Source organism: Quercus robur, chromosome 8 (assembly GCF_932294415.1).
Source record: "Quercus robur chromosome 8, dhQueRobu3.1, whole genome shotgun sequence".
Lineage (NCBI taxonomy): Eukaryota > Viridiplantae > Streptophyta > Magnoliopsida > Fagales > Fagaceae > Quercus > Quercus robur.
The window spans coordinates 41,290,397-41,313,520 of NC_065541.1; the positions used below are offsets into that span (position 1 = coordinate 41,290,397).

At 33.7% G+C, this 23,124-nt stretch overlaps 2 protein-coding genes across 9 annotated transcripts in view; both read left to right on the forward strand.

The window, feature by feature from the left end:
- Positions 1–23,124, forward strand: part of LOC126695537 (callose synthase 12) — a 62,855-nt gene that overhangs the window by 26,492 nt on the left and 13,239 nt on the right. The gene's annotated exons all lie outside the window — the stretch shown is intronic.
- Positions 1–23,124, forward strand: part of LOC126695538 (two pore calcium channel protein 1A-like) — a 189,160-nt gene that overhangs the window by 8,061 nt on the left and 157,975 nt on the right. For 2 of the 6 annotated variants that reach the window (XM_050392342.1, XM_050392340.1), the window contains exons 6-21: positions 842–902; positions 1,337–1,503; positions 3,666–3,771; positions 3,972–4,049; positions 7,581–7,642; positions 9,481–9,553; positions 11,898–11,963; positions 12,064–12,207; positions 14,579–14,636; positions 15,911–16,018; positions 16,266–16,329; positions 16,730–16,898; positions 17,329–17,393; positions 17,615–17,705; positions 18,649–18,735; positions 19,659–19,736. In XM_050392342.1, the coding sequence (XP_050248299.1) occupies positions 842–902; positions 1,337–1,503; positions 3,666–3,771; positions 3,972–4,049; positions 7,581–7,642; positions 9,481–9,553; positions 11,898–11,963; positions 12,064–12,207; positions 14,579–14,636; positions 15,911–16,018; positions 16,266–16,329; positions 16,730–16,898; positions 17,329–17,393; positions 17,615–17,705; positions 18,649–18,735; positions 19,659–19,736 (1,477 nt within the window). Of the gene's footprint in view, positions 1–841; positions 903–1,336; positions 1,504–3,665; positions 3,772–3,971; positions 4,050–7,580; positions 7,643–9,480; positions 9,554–11,897; positions 11,964–12,063; positions 12,208–14,578; positions 14,637–15,910; positions 16,019–16,265; positions 16,330–16,729; positions 16,899–17,328; positions 17,394–17,614; positions 17,706–18,648; positions 18,736–18,843; positions 18,945–19,658; positions 19,737–21,256; positions 21,295–21,393; positions 21,563–21,708; positions 22,149–23,124 lie in introns of those variants that run through there. The other 4 variants (XM_050392337.1, XR_007646046.1, XM_050392341.1 and 1 more) reach the window with 4 other exon arrangements.

Sequence of the window (23,124 nt, forward strand, 5' to 3'; positions counted from 1 at the left end):
TGGAGTAAGGGTTATTCCTTTATAGAGCAAGATTTGGAATTGTATAAAGCTGTTTTATTTGAAGACTGTCTTTGCTTAGGACATATATGCATGTGAGGTGATAATCAATAAAAGACTGCTAGGTGAAACCTGAAGGGCAGACACAACCATCCAAATACACAAGAAATTATTGATCATATCTTTAGAGCTGAGATGATAAAAGTTTTGAAATTGTACTTTGAACATAAGACATTATTCTGTTGAACTGAAAAATCTGTGAAATGAATTTTGCTGATAGTTTTAGTTCTGTATCTTTGCTTTAAGGCAGTTTGTTTCTTTGGTACTAATGAATAAAGTTTTCATTTATAATCAATTCAGTGCAAAGCTCTACCCAAAAAAAAAAAAAAAAAAAAAAAAATCCAGTGCAAAGAAGTATCTTGTTAGGGTGAAATGAACTGACAAATTTTCCCAGAATCATTATGGCAATATCATGCCCCATACTTGAACCTTACCAATAGGTATAAGACTTATTCAGTTTGAGATACGCACTCAATGCTGACAGTGAAGGGTAAAAAAAACCTTTAATACAGAGAACTCCCTGATTAAAAGGAGTGGGACCTGTGATACATACTCAGAGGCCATAAATTAAGTCTTGATGGTCTGAAGGCCAGAATATTAATTAAATGCAGCTACAAACCATTGGTGACATCAAATTTTTGGGATCAGAACTTGCATAATCACTGTAGATAGCTATACATGTTACATGTCATGATGTGCATGCATGTCTTTATACTTTACTTTTAACTGTTAACCAACTTATGTTAAATTAGTTTGATGTTTTCTCATTCTTTTTTGTTCGTAGGGAATTACGAGCGACCATTGACATCCTGGCTGGAATGCTTAGCACCTACTTAAATGTCTTGGTATCTTTACTATCTTATTGTTGTACATTATCTTTATTGTTGTTGAGTTTACAATTTTTTATAGTTTATAAACAATTTGTAAAGATAAATAATCATAAATTCAATGGGGTCAAATTTGACTACATCAGTTTTACTGCATGAGTGTTCAATTGCTATTGGCAGGACTCTGTTCCTTTTGTAGATTTTATAGATGTCGTTAGTCTTACAATGTAATTTTTTAGTGGACTCTTGTCTATTTCATCTGTACTTGAAGGTCTTCTCTCTCTAATAAAATTTCTTACAAGAAAATTTACTTTTTGCTTGTGACTCTGGGAGGATCGCTCACTTTCATTTGCATCTGTTCCATTTTAATCCATTGTTTAGTTGTGAAAATACATACTGCTTAATGCTTTTAGTTTTCATGCTTATTGCTGACTGCTTTTCTTGAATTGCAGGCTTTATGGCTTTTATTTCTTCTGTTTTCCAGTTGGTTAGCCTATGTCATGTTTGAAGATACCCAACAAGGGAAAACAGTATTTACTTCGTATGGCACCACACTGTATCAGATGTTTGTTTTGTTCACCACATCCAACAATCCAGATGTTTGGACTCCAGCGTACAAGTAAGTAGGAGTGATTTAGATACCTTTTTTCCTTTTATATTTTTGCAGTGTTGTTCAATTTCTGGCTTGCTATTACTGAACTGGAACATGTCCAATTGTTGCTGTTCTTTGCATGAAAATAATGCTTCATTTTGAAGCTGTTAATCCCTTCTTTGATATGTCATTTAAAAAAAAATTTGTTGTCCAATCTAATTGTACAAGGGTCTTCCATGTGGCACACTCTGTTCGTGATGGCACGACTGGTTGATTTATTACTGCAGGATCTTTTGCTATCAATAGCTGCCAGAATAGTTGACAGAGTATAAAATCTTTAGTATCGTCATCAATTCGTACAATAATGTCATTCCCAAATAATAAAGGGAAAAAACCTGTAAACTAAGCTGGAAACTGAACCAAACAGGAATCACAGCATTAGAATAAGAATCATGTCTGCTGTTACAACCTATTCCAACAACTCTGGACCCAGCTTATAACCCTCAAGGAAACATAAGCTAAGATCCCTAGACACAATTACAAACTAGGAAATTCCAAAGATGGCCGTGTGTTGAATGTAAACCAACTTTCTGAATTTCTTTGGTCTCTGAACTTGGATTTTCCTGAATTTGTTGCTGCCTGTGTCGTGTATTTTCCTTTTATCTGAATTCATGCGTGTATTTACTTTAAGAACTTTCATTTGTTATACTAATTTGAATGTTGAGCATTTTCCAAGTGAAGAAACTTGCGCAGCCTTAGTACTACATGATTGTTTATCTTTTCATTTATTGTGTTCTTCATGTGATTATCATTTGAGAATTAAATGACGTGCCTAGGCATCAACATGAATATTATGGTATAGAATCTAAGCAACATAAGAGAAACCCATTAAGCTGCCAAAAGATTAGATTTTAAGATACCACTGGCAGTTTTTCCTTGAAGAATTTAGTCTTGTAAAGTTATCTAATCTTGAACTGGTTCGAATCTTGTAGGTGTTTATGGTTTTTTATTACTAATGTTACTGTAGTGGTCATCTTGAGGTTGCTCCACTAGTACGAAATTGAGTGATTTGGTAGGGAATAGTACTTTTATTATAGAATTCCAAATATTGGAGTGCTGAAACAAAGTCAGAATATGACACTTGTTATGTGTAATAAATATATATTTTTTTGATAAGTAACTTGTTATGAGTAATATTGTTTAAGTTGGATGGGTGATTGTGTCATCTTCTATTGTGGAGTTAACCCTATAAATGATACATGTGTATTAGGGTTTATTAATTTTTAACCCTAAGCTTGACATCTTGGTTTTCATGGTATTACCCACAATCAACCATTGCCGACTACGTGGTATCAGAGAAACTATGTAAATTATAATAACTTCTCTCTTTTTAGGGGTTTGAGAATAGAATTTCCGTATTGAAGGTCAAATCTCCTTATGGATTGCATTTACTAATTTTTACATTAAGCTTTATTTGTTCATGTAATAAGTGTTTTAAAGTCCTACTCCTTGGAAAGCTATTTCCATATTGTTTGTAGGGTTTCTAGCAGGAAGGAAATAGCCGGACTTTTGAGAGTATCTAGCTATCTCAATATAAGCTCCCCCTCCCTGGTATAAACTTAAAATTTGTTTGATTGGCTGTTTGCCTTATGTGATATCCTTTTTCTGCTTTTTTGGACTTTTTAAATTTAGGATTATACCCTTCTTTGGAGAAATTCCATATACTTGCTTTGCACTGAATTTTTTTGTCCATTTTTTGCCATTTATAGTTTCATGATTCATTAAATGTGGCCAGGAGTAGAATGATTAGTACATATTTAAGATGAGAAAAGTCAGTAGTCGCGGTGGTCAGTGTAGGTCAACAACCTGGAGGGTATCATAATTTGTTTCAAAACCTTGAGGGAAGTCCTGTCTTATTATGGTAAAATGTGCCATTGTTACTCTTCAAAACATCAAAAGGCTTTCTTTAATTTGCCCACCCTTTTGCCCTTTTAAAAGCACTTGTAGTCATTTCTGGAAGTTTTATTATTGCTTTTACTTGTTCTGTTTCCACATTTATGTAATTTCCTGGGGACTTGTTGGAGCCATGTCACATCTCCATGGTATTTCTCTATTTTGAAGTCTTGAAATTTCTGTTGATGACATATAAACCTTGATCTAATGTATCATCAATTTATATTGTCTTGAAGGGCTTCGCGTTGGTTTTGTCTGTTTTTTGTTCTTTACATCCTATTGGGGGTTTACTTCATCACCAGCTTGATTCTTGCTGTTGTATATGACAGCTTCAAAGATCAGGTATGGTTTATTTCATCTTCTTAAGCTGCCTCTAAGCATGGACAATAAGACTCAGCTATTGTATCTGTGTTCATCTATTCATTTCAGCTACTGGTATATTTTTTACTACTTAATGTTCAAGAAACAGCTATGTTTAGTTTCTTCTTGTTTCCTCAAGAAAGAATACAAATGCATATGTTCACATCTCTTATTTGTTGTAGCTTGTAAAACAAGTTTCTGTGATGGACTCTTCAAGGAGACGAATCCTGGAGAAAGCTTTTAATCTCATAGATAAAAATGTAAGAACGGTTGTCTCTACAGGCTAAATCTTCTCTAAGCATGCTTCAGCAACAAGCTTTTCCAATTTTCTTGATCTGCTTCTTTTGAATGATTTGTCTTGCTTATGTCTTTGATTAAAAGTTTCATCTCTGTACTTTGTTTTTAACTTTGAGACAATCCTATTTAGATGGTACTCTTTATACCTTTTTGATAAGTTAATAGTACTCTTTAAATCTTAAAAGGAATTTTTGCTTCCAGACTAGAGGGATATATATATTCTTGTGTCTTCTTTGAAATAACATCACTGGAAATATAATGTTCAAGGGCTTGGATTTTATGTAATTTATATAATTTTATGGAGTGTTGTGGAAAACAATTAGCTGCTATCAGGAAGCAGGCCAACAATTTAATTTAAGCTCATGGATGGTTAGACACATTAACACTAACACCCTTCTTTGCATGAATTACTGCCTGACGGTAGTGAAGGAGTGAGCAGGCCTTGCTCATGTAGAACAAAAGTAATTAATCACGGGTGGAGATTAAGGATTTCCAATCTATTAGTTTGATTACTAGGGTTTATAAGATCCTTGCTTGAATAGGTTGAAAATGGTGCTAGACAAGAGGGTGTCTGAACCCTAAAATGCCTTTGTAAGAGGGAGACAGATTCTAGACTCTATTGATTACCAATGAATGTTTAGATAGTCACATAAGGTACAGCATACCAGGGGTTTTGTGCATGTTAGATTTGGAGAAAGCCTACAATCATGTGCATTTGAATTTCCTCTTGTATATGCTTCAACGACGTGGGTTTGATTCTAGGTGGAGGAAGTGGATTTTTCCCCGGTTTGTTTTTCGATGCTTGTGAATGGAATCCCAAGTGGCTTTGTTCAAAGCTCATAGGCTGAGACAGGGAGTGCCTTTATCCCCTTTTTGTTCATCATTGTGATGGAGGCGCTTAGTAGGTTGTTGGAGACAGTAGGGGGAGGCAATTACATATCAGGGTTTTCAATTGGTGACCTTTTTGCTAATCAATTAATGATCTCACATTTTCTATTTCCGGATGATACTTTGATCTTGTTTGGGGCTCATCTAGAGCAATTGTGACACTTGAAAGCAATTTTTGTGTAGTTTCAAGTTATATCTGAATTGAAGATAAATTTGGGGAAATCCGAATTGGTTCCTGTTGGTGATGTGTCGGATATTGAAGCTTTGACCAGTATTTTGAGATGCAAGGTAGCTTAAATTCTTATAACATATTTGGGTCTTAGGTTCCACTTTCAAAGAAAAATCTATGTGGAATAGCGTAATGGAGAGGTGTTTGGCTGGTTGGAAAAGAATGTACCTTTTCAAGGGGGGCTGACTTACTTTGATAAAGGGCACTTTATCCAACCTTCCTACTCTAAATCCTTTATGGATATGGTATATTATGGATTATTGAGACGAGGTGGAGTGGATAAGCTAATGCTAGAATCCTTTCCCTGGAGGTTTTTTGAAATTAGATCCTATAAGGTGTTACCCTCCATAGCTCAACAGTCTTTTCCATGGAAGAATCTGTGGAAACCTAAAGTGCTAACAAAGGTCAGTTTCTTCCTTTGGGAAGCAGCATTGGGGAAAATCTTAACTACTGATAATTTGCAAAGGCATTGGATTGTTGTGATTGATTAGTGTTGTATGTGTATAAGAGGGATGGGGAAACTACTGATCATTTACTTCTACATTACCTTGTTGCTAGAGATATGAGGAATATGGTATTTTCACTATTTGAGATTAAATGGGTCATGCCAAGAGGTGTTGGGGAGCTCCTAGCCAGTTGGCCTAGCAAGTTTAGCAAGCACAGCAAAGCAGTGATTTGAAACATGATCCCTTATTGCCTCATGTGGGTATTTGGTGGGAGGGGAATGCTCAGACTATTGAAGGGAGTGAGAGATCGATTCCTGACTTGAAGCTTTTATTCCTCAAAACTTTTTTTGAGTGAATAATTTCTTCAAGTGTTTATACTTTGCTTCTTTGTCTGATTTACTTGATAGTTGTACTTTTCATGCATCTTTTTGATTGACTTTTTGCTATGTTTGTAGTACACTGTCTATGTATGTGGGGAAGTCTGGATGACATGTCCTTCTTGCCTAATGTGGTATATTTGGAAAGAGCAAAATCCCCTTACTTTTGAGGGAAAGGAATTTCCCTTGCCACATCTCAAATTTCTCTTTTTAAAAATGTTATATGAGTGGACTTGCAATTCCTATACCCTCTCCATGACTACATTCATGACCTTTTTAGATGATTTACCTTTCCATCATTCAGGTTTTTATTTTTTATATTTTAAATGCTCTGTTTCTTCTTGTTTTTCTGCCATTCTTTTGTATACATCGCTGTAATAGGATAGTGCTTTTTTAATGGATTTCTATTACTTATATATATAAATATATATATATATATATATAAATAAAAGTTTTTGAAGAAATTTTATTTGAGCCTTCAATAGCCTCTTGTGTTATCCTTGGTGCTTATAGAAGTACCTCAACATTTGAGGTTAGGAGTTCAAAGTTCAAAGCACCCTGTGTTTCACTGGTATAACATTTGGATTTAAGGATAAAGTAACTCTTTTTGCCATGTGCAATGACAAATAATGAATGCCCCGACATAGAATGAGTTTCAAAATTGAAGGGAGCAAAAGGGCAAGAGGAACTGGGAAGGCCCAATAGGAGATGGATAGATTCAAGAGGCCGTGCTAAAATACGATTTCCAAGAATCTGATAGAGGATGTGGCTCTAGTTAGAGCTGATGATTACCTTGGTAGTCTTTTCAGGTGAGTTGAGTTGAATGTAAGATCCTAAATGCTTATGAAAGCTAAATGAATGGTACAGAGTGCCCAGTCACTTGATTATGAAACTTTGGGATAGTGTTTCAGAAAACTATAGTTAAAACAGAAGGAAGAAAAAATTGGTGGATGTCATGCCTTGGAACTGGATATTCTATTTTCTTTGACAAGTGTTGATTTTCGTGAGTGATAATGCTGGAGGTGTTTGAAAGACATTTATTTCGAAATTGTCACAGCAGTCTGTTTCCTATCCACAAATAAATGGTAGGAGAGGCATGCCAATCTCAATTACAAATTTTAAATTAAGAGTTTATTTTGAGCCTTGTTTGTGGCTGTAGTTGATGGAGCTCAGGAAAAGGTTTCATGGAGTTTATTGAATGACATTGTTTATCTAACAAGTTTGTGTATTGTATGAAAGACAATTGATAACACCTGTTGAATCCATTGACATATCGATAGACATTAACATGCTGGTGCTCTCTGAATTTATAGTATGCATGAGTTCATATTTAGATTGAATGAGTTATAACAACCACACAACCCCCCCCCCCCCCCCCCCCCCCCCCCCCCTTGTGCTGTCATCCTTGTTTCATGGCATCATAGCTTCTTTTTTTAATTTTTCTTATCATAATGATTTTGGTTAGTTTTTTTATACATTTAAATATAGTTGCATTTGTTATTGTTGACATTACATTTTTATTTATTTTTTGGCCCCTTTTTTGGGCTTTAACAGAATCGTGGATTTCTTGATAAAGAGCAATGCATTCGACTGTTTGAGGAACTGAATAAGTACAGGTATTAATGGCACCACTATCTTTAACATGATTTAGTAGTTATTTTCTTTTATCGTACATTGTTGAATGTTTTCTAAAATTCTGTTGGTTAATAGGAAGAAATGGAAGGCTCCTGTGTCACTGAACATGGCTCTACGCAAAATAGCCTTCTCTCTTAAATAAATAAAAAAAAGGTTTCAGGATACAATGACACCCTAAAAAGCATGGGCCAATGGAATTTTATACAGACTTCTGGTTTTGACTTTTTGATAATATTTTTTCACTTTGTGTTGTATCTCTTCTACTCGGAACTTCTTTCTTTCATCTTTTACTAGAGGGATGTGTGAACATTGCATGCCAGTAGAAAGTAGATAACCCAAAAAGTCTGGCTGTGGGCAGGAAAATATATAGTATGTTAATTCAATGTTTTTAAAAGTGCTGCAGGTGGGAACCATAAGTTCTTTGCAATCTGCTATACTGTCCTTGGTAAGTTGCAAGAGAAAGGACAATAGGGTCGTATGTTCCTATTATAACTATATTTTTGGCTGCCTTACTGCTTCTTTCCCATGGAAGAGCATTTGGAGTATAAGGGGCCCTAAAAGGACGTTGTTCTTTTTTATGGGCTGCAGCTCTAGATTCTTACAATCGATAACCTTGTTAAGAGGGGACTCCCCCTGGTTAATTGGTGCTGCATGTGTCGACTGTTGATGCTGTGGGGAAATTGTGGAGCATCTTTTGCTTCACTGCAAGTTTTCTCATGCATTGTGGAGTGAAGTTTTCCTGATGTTTGGGATTCAATGGGTGATGCAAGAAAAGGTAGCATCTTTTCTGCTTAGGTGGCAGAATTGGTTGGGGAAGCATTCTTCAAATGTTTGGAATTTGGTACTAGCATGTTTGATGTGGTTAGTTTGATGGGAGTGTGACAGCCCCACTTTTGAGGATGCTGTGAGCTCTATAGATCATTTGTAGTCCTTGCTAATCCGGATTTTGTTTGATTGGTCTCGGGTTTGGGGTTTTACGCATTGTACTTCCATTTCTGATTTCCAATATTTTGCTATAATTTCTATTTGATTTGCTTGTAATTGTTTTAAACACTATGTGTTCATCATCGTGAACACAAAGTGCCTTTTCTTCATAAATAGAATTTCTATTTCTTATCTAAAAAAAGAACTACTCTTCATTTTAATCCTTTTTTCAACACTGGATCTATGATCTAACAAAGAAACTATTAACCTATGCATTTCAAATGTTGTTGCATTGGTTCTTTCCTCAAGAGATCAGCTTTTTGTATAAAATCAAGGTTCTTATATTTATCATAGGTTTCATTAATTGTGCTGCTAGCTTGTTGATGTGGGAAGCACAAACAAAGATTTATTTTAATTTAGTTTTATTTCTTATTGGAGTCAATTGAATTTTATTTTAGGCCCTAGTAGTAAATTAGGTTTGTTAGTATTTTTATTTAGTCTAGGGTATTTTTGTAATAAGTCAATCAAGGTTACCTATGTTAGTTAGACTTTAGTCTATATAACATGGTGTTGGAATCTTTTTGAGGAGGATTATTTTCATGAACAAAATTTCAGTTGAAATCATCCCAATGGTCTAGTATCGACTCTAGTCAACCCTAAATGCTGACTCTAGCCAACCCTAAGTGCTGACTCCAACCAACCTTAGGTGCTGAGTCTAGAAGTCTTCTCATGCTAGGTGCTGATTACTAGAAAGTCTAGGTGCTGACTCATAGTTTCTCTATCTTTATGTTTCTAGTTATTTACTTTTGTCGTTACATCGTTTTGGTTTGTGTCACGTCACTTGTGATGTTGATTTTGTGAATCTTGAAGGATGTCTTATATATATTTCTTGTAGGACTTTGCCAGAAATATCAAGAGAAGAATTTGAGTTGATATTTGATGAGCTGGATGATAGTCATGATTTCAAGGTATGTCCATTTACTTAAGATCTTGGTTAGACTAAACTAAATTATAGTGATATTTATTTTTATTTGTTATTAGTGTTCAAAACTTTTCTTTGTCATCTGTTTGAACAATCCATCATTGGTGTAAAAAAATTTCATTTAGTCATTTTGCTAAATTTAATAATTTCTGTTTTTGGTGTCATGGATATGTTTGCTAGCAAATGTATACAGCACCTACTAATGCACATAAGACTTCAATATTTAATTTGTAATTTTTATGAATATAAGGAAGAATACACTTTGGTTGTAGAGTGCTTCTTGTATTTCATAACAAGCAGATTTTGTTTCCATTTTAGGCAAGATAACATCCTTGCCTCCCATATCTAGAAATACATAGTAGGAAGGCATTTGGTTTGGGTCATCTTTCAAGATTCCTTATTGGAATGGAAATAGCTCAAGGGAATTTGGATCCCCATAAAACCCCACTTCTATAGGAATATGGATTTACTTGAAAAAATGTGGGTATTCACATTCCCAAGAAAAGGATAGTTATCTTTTTTTCTTTTTCTTTTTTTTGGATAAGTAAGAAAAAAAGGAAACTTTTTTTACAAAAGTGACAATGATACCCCATTTAATATTCTCTGACTATCCAAAGTATAACTTTTTCATCTTACACATTCGCCTTCTATCTTTTCATTATCTGTCTGATTTGTTGCTCTGCCACTCTCTCTCTGCGCTAGAACACGATTGCTTGACTGTTACCACTGTGGTGAGTATTGCTCTTCCATGCCTAGGTTTTCTTTAATCCATCGCATTTTTTACATTTTAGATTTGTTATGATATCTCAATTTTGATAACCCTATCATAAGGTTAGAACGTATTTAAGGATCACCTTTTTTTTACTTATTTGGATGTCTAGGCAACTAATAATTTTAATAAAAGAATTTGATCTGGTTACTAAGCACTAAAAATAAACAAAGTTCCTAAAAGGGGGTGGGGTGGGGGGTGGATAAGGTGCATTTAGGTTTTTGAGCATAAGGTGCATTAATATTTAGATGCAAAATATTGTCTAGGAACCAACAGTATAAACAACAGAATACAAAATTAAACCAAAAAAAGTAAATCTCACATTCTCTATCCCTATTATATTATAAAATAAAAATGATCTAAAATAATAACTAGAGCAAAATACATCTGTCCCAGAAGGAGACAATGCAAGAAAGACTACAATGGGTTATGGAAGCTGGTTCTCAAAATTGAAGTCTAGGCCGTGCATACTTCCCAAATAGAGTTTCATTATCCATTCTTGCCTAGACCCTAGACATCGAGAATTAACACTTTGCTATATGTTATTGATCTCTAGCCTTTTCTGATTACTGATTAGTGGTGGGACCTAAATTTTTCTGTTTTGTAATAAGGATTAAAATGTGTAAGGAAAAAGTTAGAGACAGAGATGTCACTTTCCCTTGTCTGGTACTGGGGATGGAAGCCTGGAAGAAGGATGAAACTTGCCCTTGATTGTTAGAAGAGAATTATTATATGGAAGAAAGAGAATTTTAATTATTATTATACCCTTGTATTAATTTTTTTGATATATGATGCAGATAAATTGGTGAAATTGCAAAGACCCTTTGTGTTCATCTCATTATTTGGCCTCTGCATAATAAATCCAAAAGGAATATTTAATTCTGAAGAATTATCCTTTTGTTTGAGTAAGGTAATCTGAGTTCTGTGTTAACTGATATCAGATAGGATCCTGCTGTGATCCTTGATCTCTTCTTGAATTTTGGATCTATTGGATGATACATAGTGGGGCTAGGTGAAACTTATTCATTCTTTTTTTCTCTAGCTACAAAACATGAAAACATGTTATCTACTAATCTTTCTTCCTTTCTGTTTGCTTCGTTCACTTTTCTTCCTTCCTAACATAGAGGCTTCAATAAAATAAAATTTTGACACCCTGATATTAAATTTTGATCTTCTAGTTGTGCTGGAAGGGTAAAGAAAATAGTGTGGTAACTCAACCTGCTTCATCATTCACACAAGTCTACCATTTGCTTACCACTGCATGACCCTTTTTGCCTTTGCTTGAGGTTCAATGTTCTCACATCATTTATCTTTCAACAAGAACAGTTCTAGAATGCAAATCATTACAAGTGGTAAACAGATTATTTTTGGTCAACAAGATTACAAGTAGTGCAACCTAATAATTTGAAAGAACAACAAAATTTGGTTTTTCTTTTCCTTGTATTTTAAACTGTTTTTTACTAGAGATGGACATTGTAGAAGAAAAATGTTATGGTTACTATCATTTGTTGTATGTGTATTTTTCTGATTTGTTTGCTGAACTTCATCTTTTGACTTGTAGATCAACCTAAATGAATTTTTTGATCTTTGCAATGCCATTGCTCTAAAATTCCAGAAGGAAGAGTGTGTAAGTCCGAAATGCCCTAGATCTGAAACATCAGTAAGCTTCTTTTTGAGTGACAAAGAGCTTTATATTGCATCTTTGATACTATTTATTTTGGTTGCAGGAATCTTGCTTTGAATATTTTCCATCAGTCTACAATTCACTCTGCTCTAAAAAGTTGAAAGGCTTTGTGCGGAGTCCTAGATTTGGATACATTATATCCTTCATCCTCATACTGAATTTGTTTGCTGTTATTGTGGAAACAACGGTATGATCTCTATTTTAATAGAATTGGTGCTTTACATTTGCCACCGTGGCGTGGTCAACATATAGGGTTCATTGCCTTGGATTTATTTGATATTTATGAATTAAAGTTCGCTTTAGTATTCTTGTTTGATGCCTTTAGTGGTATGATCTTAGTGCTTATGAATAAACTTGCATTGACTCAATAAGGATGTAATTTCTAGATGCTATTTGTTGTCAAAGTTCATCATTGTGGTGTAAAAATAATTTATTTTTCCATCACTGCATGTTTCAAATGAAATAGAATTCAAATGGTCATAATTATTTTTTTGTGGTGTTTGTCATTTGGTTCTTGATTGGCTTTCCCAGCCCCCTTCCCCTACCCCATACCTGAGGGGACCCCTTTTAATTATTCCATGCAAATGGAATTGAGAACATTTTCAACAGGCAGTAGCTTTCAGGGATCTTTATTAACTGCCCAAATGGGAAAGAGAAATTTACAATTTCTGGAGACAAATGCAACTATCAATTTTATTATGGACATAGAGTGTTAACACGTCTCTGTGAATTTATTATTTTGAGTATGTATATTATTCTTTGTTTTAGGGTTTTATACTGGCAGAATAACCTTAGATACTAAAGATAATGAGATAATAATGAGGATGATGATTGCTATGAGTAGTGTTTACATAGGGCACATTTGGCACACTGAATGGAGTTACAACAGTGATGATAATCTTTATTACTAGAAATAAAAGGTGTTGTAATGAAATAACTAAACATATTCTTACATTTGATTGTAAGTTGTAACTTTAGGAAATATCTTAGTTATTCAATTATTTTTCCTAAAAAGGAATAATTTTTAAATTTGAGAGGTTATTTTTTTATTATTTATTATTTTTGTAATTGTTATGTGTGTATGGAAAGTTTGTATATTTGTAAATATATTAATTTTAGAAATTATTACACCTAGTCACCTACTAAGGAAAAGCTATTACAACCCCATTTAGAGATGACAGTTATTTCTCTTTTTAAAAAATAGTCATTCATAAAGAATGACTATTCTTTGTAATAAAAACATAACTAAACTACAAAATAGATAAACCATAAGAATAATTATTACATTACAGTGTCTATTACAGTCTACCAAATATACCCATAGTAAGGGGTAAATGTGTAATAATGTACTAAGGTTGACAACAAGAAGTAAATGATGATGATAATTGATAATAATGATAATAATAATAATAATTTGTAAGTTTCTTGGAAAAATTGTTTTACATCCTCATAATTCTCCATATTCCTAGGATAGTTGGTGAATTTTTACTTGTTTCTACAAATTAATGAACAAGTTGTAAGCGTCATGACATCAAGTACTGATCATGCCATTTTCAGCTGAAGCGTCCTCTAAATTGTACTCCTTTTTTGGCCTAGATTGCAATGAGTTTGCAGCTTGAGTTGCCTTTTGGCCTAGATTGCAACGAGTTTGCAGATTGAGTTGCCCATGATTACAGTGCTGGGTAATTCTTTTTCCCATATTTTGTCAGTTGTGGATGTACTGTTGAATGATTAAATCTCAGACCCCACAACAATCGAGTCTTAGAAGAGGAATGCTTTTACATGTTAACTAACAAAGGCACCTAGTTAAGTGCTAATTGCACATATGATGTCAGAAATATTCTACCAGTCATTTTTGTCAATTGATTCTTGGTCAACATCCTGAATGATGTTAGTGTTCCAGATTTATTTACCTTAAGAACAGCCATTTCCACTACTCTTCACATGTCATCATTTTCAGTTAGGTTTTAGAATAAGAAAATTGATGATATGTGCCATCTGATACCTGGTCTATTTGGTTTCAAACTATAATACCAATGTCCATTCTTTAGGATGATGAAAGGCTCCAGCGCACTTACTAAAGAGAGAGATGAGGCCATTAATAGGGATATTTTGGCATTAAAAGGAAAGTAATATTTCCCTCTAACATTCTCAGAAAGGAGTGAGGAAACCTTTCTAATCAATGTTGAGAGAGAGAGAGAGAGCCCATTAATATGAATCTTTTGGCATTAAATGAAATGTAATATTTCCCTCTAACGTTCTCAGAAAATACTGAGGAAGCCTTTCTAATCAATGCTCCATTAATGGAGATACTCTTTGACCTTCTTGCAAGTCAAAACAAAAAATCTGACAACCAAGAATCAAATATTTAAATTCATTTCTTGAACACTTTGATACTCAATGGCACACCAAACTATTAATAGAGTTGTTTTTGTAATAGAGTTGTGCTTTTGGTTTCTTGATTACTGGATCCAGAACAATTAATTGGCAAGTGGCTCATGAATCTTTATCTTGACATTTATAAATCGTGCTAATGTGAAACGCTTATTTTGTTGCAGCTTGATATAGAAAATAATTCTGCTCAAAAGGTGTGGCAAGAGGTAGAGTTTGTCTTTGGTAAGCGCTTGCTGAGAATCAACTTATCTTCATATGTTCATGTGTGAATTATTGCTAAACTAACAATCTATAGTCTAAAGATGTTTATGGTGAGCTTCTGAGTTGATGCAAGTCTAGCATTTGCATATCTGTAGATTCAGAAAATTAAGACAACATAGATTTTTCAGCCACTATTCATGGTTGGCTGCTAAAATTGTCCATTAAAGGATTTTCATTGTTACAATTAGCTTGTAGTGGATTAATATATTAAAAAGGCAGTTAGTGACCTTGGTAGTTATGTCAGTGATGAGAGCTTGAAATGATCCATCATAACTATGTATATATTCAATGATTGAGATGGTCAATTCTGTTCTAACCATCAGCATTGATGTTTGGAACCAAGGCTATGATTAGCGTCTTTTAGATCACATGTGAGGGAAAGTGCAACATATGAATGCTAGATGAGAAACACACTAAAGCATGACAAGCCAGAATTTTGGAACAATAAAATTAAAATAAAGGATAGGAACCTAGGATTGAGCTCTTAGGCTTGCTTGGAGTCGGCATCATGTGAGAAAAAAAAACCACTAGGAGTCTGCACCAGACAAAAAACCAAAAGAAACTTTCGTTCATTGAAATTGCATCTCCTTGAAAGGAGTATAATAGTTTGCTTATATAGGAATACTAAATCCTAATTCTAATTAGCATAGGAAACCCTACTTATTGAATGATAGAAGTACACTAAGTTTTAAATAAAAATACTAATTAACCTAATTGAGTACTGGGGCCTAAATAAAATAAAATAAAATTTTAATTAATGTCCAAAAAGAAATAAAACTAAAACAAAATAAATTGTTGCTTGTGGTTCCTGCATCATCAACAACACACACACACATGCTCAGGCAAAGGAGCATTCTGAATAATAGCTAAACTTATTGATGGCAGTGTTGGCAGTCTCTATTGCTGCTAGACTGACTATTAGACTTATTGATGCATGCTCGCTTAACAGGAAATACTTGATAATCTGGGGTAATAGTCTTCGGTAGTGATGGCAAATGAAAAAGTAACTACTATACATGTTCTGACTTGGGCTAGAAGTCTGTTTTCTGCTTTGAGAGTTTTCAGTGTTGGTACTCCTTTAGAAATGTTGTACTTATTAACTTGCTCTTTATTACCTGTTTGGTCTCATTACTCCAAATTATGTGTGCTATATAGACTAATCTTAGTTTCTGTTTCTGAAATTAATAGGTGACTTTTTCTTCTTCTTTTTCTTATTTTGTCTTTTTATCCCACAGGATGGATATATGTGCTGGAAATGGCTTTAAAAATATATTCATTTGGATTTGTGAATTATTGGAGAGATGGTCAAAACCGCTTTGATTTTATGATCACTTGGATAATAGGTAATCAGATTGGAAAATAACATCCCTTTGTAGTACTATTTATTGCAATTTCTTTACAAATCAATCTTATAGGCATCATAACAATATTGCTAAATTTGATAAATGGAATTGTTTATAGATACAACTTTTGCTATTGCTAATTGGCCCTTTTGATTATTATATGGAATAAACATCATTTACTTCTTTGGTTTGTGTTATTCTCTATTCCATTTATATTACTATTGATTGATGATTCTTATGTCTGCAGTTATCGGAGAAACCTTGACTTATGTGGCCCCTCAAGGACTTACTTTCCTTTCCAATGGCGAATGGTAGGGAATATTTTTCTTAAAAATATTTTTCTTCTTTACATGAGAGTTCTTCATTTTCCCTCACTGTGTTTGTCCTAACTCTTTGCTACTGAGTTTTACATACTATGAAAATCTTTGAAGAATATAAGTCTCTTAGTCTTGGCATGATGGCAATTTTTTGGATGATCTTTACATGACCTCCACATTGACTTCATCAAATTGCTGTCAATGTAGGATACTTCTTAATGATATTTACAAGTTTCTTATAGGAAAATACCAGTGATCTTACCACAAACCTGTGTTTCCTCTAATGTCCACAGAACATTAAGTTGATAAATTTGATACAGGAGTTTTATGGTTTATCATAGCTTTTAAAGCACTTCCTCATCTACAATTATTTCTCCTTTGTTAATGTTAACAGGATTCGCTACCTTCTCCTCATAAGAATGTTAAGATTGATAAGGCTGCTGATGTACGTCAAGCGTTACCGTGCCTTCATTGCCACTTTCATAACCCTTATACCAAGTTTGATGCCATACCTTGGAACCATATTTTGTGTCCTATGTATTTATTGCTCTCTTGGTGTACAGGTAAATTCTTTTCTCCTGCTTGCTTTCAAAGAAAGTAATTGACTAATATAAAGATGCTCTTCTTCTTTCTTCACCAATCCGTGCTTCCCTATTATATTAAATGGAAGTACATGGAAAATGTCTAACCTGTACTTACACAATTTTTCTTCAGCATATGTTTGGAAATACTCAAGTTTCTGTTATGTGTCTCCACAGATTTAGAATTTAATATATAGTGTGGAGGGTCAATTTTATACCTAATTGATTTAGACCTAGTTTCAAAAGTTCCATTAGTCACATTTGGAAGGTTGATAATTCTAATCTATAGGTCATTATTTGATACAGCATGTCTTTTAGACATCTGATAGCAATATCCATGTATAATATTGAATATTTTCCCATTTATGTTACTGTTAAAACATTCTCCAATTTTTTTCCTTCTAATTTTTAGATCTTTGGTGGAATTGTCAATGCTGGAAATGCCAGTTTGGACGGGACTGATCTTTCAGATGATGAGTATCCTTTATTCATTAATAAACTATTTTCTAAGGTTTCATTTTATCCAGCCATGGCATGACTGTGATATCTTTCTGTTTTATATTGATAATAAAAGGCTATTATAGGAAAATTCTATTAGATATTAATATTCAATCATTTTGTAAATTGTTTATTGCTTCTGCAAAGATTTAATTGCAGCAAACGTCAATTTCTTCAGACAATTTTCTTAACAAAATCAGCTATTTACTTTTCAATTTCAATGACTATCCGAATGGGATGGTGACACTTTTCAATTTACTGGTCATGGGAAACTGGCATGAATGGATGCAGGTATAACTACTCTTTTATTTGTAATTTTTGTTGAATTATATTATCTTGAATGATCATCTTTCTCTACATAGTGAATGATACAGTCTGTTTGGCTATTCTTCTATGATTTATGTCCTCATGGAATGCTTGCTGGGATTTTCCCTTTTTTTTTTTTTTTTTTCTCTCTTTTTTATTTGAAATGTGATTATGAGAAGCTAGGCTTTCTTGACTGTACCTCCATGTTGACAGAAGATTTGGGGTTCTCTATGATGGAGCTGTTAATGGGTTGGCTACTCTGAACCTACCTGAAATACAAATTGGAAATCTACAAACTACAACCACTAGATCTGTAATGCATTGCAAAGATTGCACGGATCTAGACAATCCATGCATTTTAATCCCACATGGGACCCGTGGATTTTATTTAGGCTCCACCTAGTGTGGATGGTTTGTAGAAACTCCCACGTAAGAGAACTGATCTTGTGGGAAGCTGTCACAACCCAAACTCAATCAGACAATTGGTTCTTATGAGTCACAAAGATGCAACCATATTCTTGGGCACATTTCTGTTCATGCATGTCCTGCCATGATGGGAAAGTGTTGTATCTGACATGAATTCTCTCTTCTTCAAAGTGTTTGAGTTACTTGGTATGATCCACGTCATTGTGTCTGTCCTAGCATAAAGGCTTTAATCCTTTTTTGGTTCAGTAGAGTTACTAGCTTTGCACTAAAGCATTTGTTTTCCACCCTACAGAATATCTGTTCATTTAAAATGTCAGTAAACCGCATGTAGTGCATACAACTAATATTTGGACTATAGAAGAGGTTCAGGCATATTTAAGTTGTTATCAGCAGTTCTTCATTAATCCTGTGTTATTACTTTTATGGTTCAATCAGTTAAAATTGAACTCTAATTGTGACCTACACTTTGTGTCATTCTTTTAATTGCCATTCATCATTTCAGAGCTACAAGGAATTAACAGGAACTGCATGGAGCGTCACTTACTTTGTCAGCTTCTACATAATAACTGTGTTACTGCTTTTAAATTTGGTAAGTTTTGTTAACTTTTGCTCCATTTTTTTTCCAACCATGTTGCCTATATGTTTTTTAAAATTAATAAGTTACACAAGCACTTAGTGTGGTCTGAACCCACTACAGGAGAAGGAGGTGCCATTTGAGCTAAAGCTTATTGGCCCTTTCTCCATGTGTTGCAGAAGCAAAATGCCTGCCATTTGATTGTTTTGCAATTTATGAGGTAGAGCAACTTCGTTTCTTGAATAAGATGCTGCAGAAACAGATTTTCAGTAATTGACTAAAACCAAAGTTGAAATATGTCATTACAATTTTGTTTGCTAAAATTTCACATAGAGAGTGATAGTAATTACCTTTATGTATGAAGCATTCATACATAGTAACTTCACAAGGGTCAGCCCATAACAAAGAACAGTTTTGGTTTGGCTAAGTTAGGGGCCCTGATTCTGTCCTAAAGATTTTACATGTGACTCCAGACAGGGTTGTTGAGAATGACTTACTTTTAACATTTTAAGGATTTTCTTATCGGGAATTTGGAATGTGAGAAGCCTTTGCTGCTGTGGCATTGTTGTCTAATCTTAAATTTATTTGTTTAGTAAATGAAGAAGCTCTACTTGGAAAAGATGCCCCTTTGCTTAATGTGGGTAATTTTGAGAGAAAGAAACAATTATACATTTTAATGATATTGAGCTCTTGGTTATCGATCTGATATCATTATTTTTTAGGCAGTTGTAGTTTGAATTGGGCTTTAGAAGCATGTTCTAATGTAGAGTTTATTTATTCTACATCTTTTAGGTTGCAATTTTTGTGAATTGTATTCCTTTAGGTTTGCTTTATAATGTCCTGTTGACATGATGTGTTCCTCTTTTCAAAACAATTGTGTATTAATTACCCAAACAAATGAAGATTAACTTTAGAGTTTGTTTTTCATGTAATTTCAGATTGTAGCTTTTGTATTGGAGGCATTCTTTGCTGAAATGGAACTCGAGTCATCAGGAAGTTTTGAAGAAAAGGATAAGGTTGGTAGCTGTTCTGCACTTATTATTACAATAGAAAATTAAAGTTATGCAGCCAGGTCCATCTCTTGAAAATGTGAGCATGATGCAGATATATGATTTCCCTTTCACTTAAGAAAATTACATAAATCCACCTATAATTCTAGGGTGATTTTCAAATTAACTCTTAAGTTTCTCATTCCATCAGTATCCACCCTTTAGTTTCAAAATTGTTGCAATCTAGATCTTCATTGAGGTTTAATTAACTAGAGATATTGGAAATTCAAGCAAACTGCACTTGAGAGCTATTTGGAGGCTAAAGGCCTTTCACATGAACGATTAAATGACAGTACAAACTTACAAAAATGATGGTATCTTCATTAAATTGTGTTTATTGATTAGGTTTTACATATAAATAAACCGTTTTCTGAATTTTGTTTTGTGCCAAAATACCATCTGCAACTCTCGTGTAGAATTTTTATTGCTTAGATAAATTCTAAGTACAACTTATATGGATTTCCATTATTTTTAATTAACAAATTCAAAGACTTACTAAAAGCACATTGTAACACTTATAAGATTATAGGGTTGACATTAGTGCAATCAAAACTTTTAGGTTTAGTTTGACGCTAATACCAAGCTCTGGAGTTTATTTTGTAATTACTTATAAATATATTTTGAAAATTGTTTGATTATCATGTTACTGGGTTGTGAAGTCCTATAATTGGTTAAAGATGAAGACACTACTCAAGAAAAATATATATCGCATCATGATTTGATTTTAGCATCTAACTTGTCATTTTTAGGTTTTCATTAACTATTGAACTAATCAATTTTAAAGGAATGTTTTTTTTGAAAAGTTACATGGGTTGTAGTGCATACAAGCTCAGGATACCTCTTGATTTGCCTTCTACTGATTTGGATTATTAATCCACTTGTATGACAACGCTGCAGAGATAGTGCAAGCAATTCAAAAGTTTTAAAGAAATTGCAATTATTTCCTAAGTCAGGTTGTTTTGCATGTTGCTCAAATCTTCAATGATCTTAATAGGACCATGTTAGGTTATCTATTCAGGCTTCATAAATGATTAAGATGGAAGTTTGCCCACATTGCTCAGCATTGCCATATATATGTTCTGAAAGTTACTTGATATCTATATTTTTGCAAAACAAAATTGGCAAAGTAAGGGCTTCTTTGCTTTTTATTAGCAATAGATAAATCATTATTGTTATCCACAGAACTTATCACCTCCATTAGAATTAATTTCCTAAACTAATCATCTGTTGTTGTTAGTAGGAGCCTTTTTTTTTTTATACATTTTTTTACCATCATACATTTAAGCTGCGCCAACCCTCAATATTTGAAATGAAATCTTATTGACCATAATTAGAGTTTTTCTTGCTTTGAACTGGTTGTTGTTTGTGGTGGTCTTTCTTTCTTGTCACCATAGTCTCCAATGTTTTTGATCCCCTCACCAGTTTATACTTATAGTTCTATGAAAATATTTAAATCATATAATTATTTTATTACCTTTTCAATCTAGGAAGTACAAGGCGGAAAGGATCGCCGACGATCTGTTGGGTATGTATGGTGAACTAGTTTAAAGATTTGGAAAGCTCTATTTGCATCCATTTTTGGACGTTAACAGCTACCTTGTCTTGTTCTTTTGGCTTGGTGCAGTATAAAATCACAGAGCCAGAGGGTTGATCTCCTTCTTCATCATATGTTGAGTGCAGAGCTCGATAAAGGGCCCCCCAACCCATAGATTTGCTTCATTCCACTTGTGGTAACTGAACTAGACCTCACAAAATCTTTTTACCAAGATTTGATCACTTTATAAGACTGAAAAGTGACATTTTGTTTTCCCATTGGATTTGCTATTGTTAATTACAAGTTAGAACTTCACAAATTTCTCATTGTAACTCTGCTTTTGACAATTTTTTGCTTTCCATTGCAATAGCTAACCTATTACCATTTTGTCTTTGTGAACTATAGAGAAAAATTCTGAAGCTGTTTTGCCCTTGCTTTGGGGTATTTAGCCTTTAATCTTTAGTGGTTAGCAAAGCAAAAGAATTGTTTCAAGTGACTTGTCCCGGAAGGAACCATGCAATTGCTTTAAATAATGAGCAGCAGACACACTCTTTGTTTTTCACGCCATTGGTACCAGGTTCTTTTTGGCAGGCAGTTTATTTCTGATAGCCTACACAGCTTATGTTCTCCAAAAGCCCCCCCTCCCATTTTTTTTTTTTTTGGGTACAGAGTTTGATTACAAGAAGTTGTGCAACTACATTTTGTTTTTGTTATAGTTTTATATTGTATTATTGTTTGTACATGTGAGGAAAGTATATTTAGCAGTGGAAGGGATTATTGTTTCAACTTTTGAGGGTAGACTACGCAAAGCCTATAAAGAATAAAGGGAAAGGAAATTCTCATAATGCCATATGCGGATGCCACAGCTTTTTTTTGTATGCCTATATTATGCTATCCAGCATCTTAATCATATTTTATTTTAATGCAAATTATAAAGTGGGCTGTCCAACTTTTTGAAAAATGGTCCAACTTCTTATACATTCAAAGATGTTGTGCTTGATTCATTATTCACTAACTGAGCTATATAATTTTGGTTTTAAAAATAATTAGTGGTTTATTATATCAAGTCAAACCCATGACGAGGGCCTTATTAAGCTTGTAGCTAGTTGGTGCAGTAATATTTCCAATTGGGCAACACTTAGATACAGTACTTCTCTTCAGATTTTGTCATATGAGATTTTTCTCATGAGATGGAATTGTATTTTTTAATTAAGTAGCCATGTGGCAGAATCTTAAGAACGGAACCTAAGGAACAACACCTAAGGTATTATCTATAACTTTTGTCATTTGCAATTATACGATATTTTGGCTATGTAAGAACTGAGCCCACCACTGCTTCATTTGGAGTCGGGATCTCTCTAGGAACTAAGTGCTTGGTGGAGTTGGGGGAGGGCGATAGTTTGAGCTGAGCTGCAGGGCTGCATATTTAGCAGTTTTTTTTTTTTAATTTATAAAAAACTCCTAAATTCTATTTTATATTCTAGGCTTCCTTTTCTCTTTTAAATTAGGTAAAAATGTAAAATTGACCCTCTTAACTTTAACATTTTTTCATTTTAGTTCTCTAACTTTCAGTTTTGTCAATTCAGTCCTCTAACTTTCAATTTTTGTCAATTCAAGGTTCTGTTACTGCTGCCGTTAAACCCACTAAAACGACGCCGTTTCACATGTGGTTTTTTTTTTTTTTTTTTTTTTTTTTTTTTTTTTTTTTTTTTTTTTAAATTCCGAATTAAAAGAAAAATCTAAAAAAAAAAAAATAAATAAATTAAGGGGACGATGTCATCGTTCCCCTTCCCGGCAAACAAAACACGACCATCTTTCACG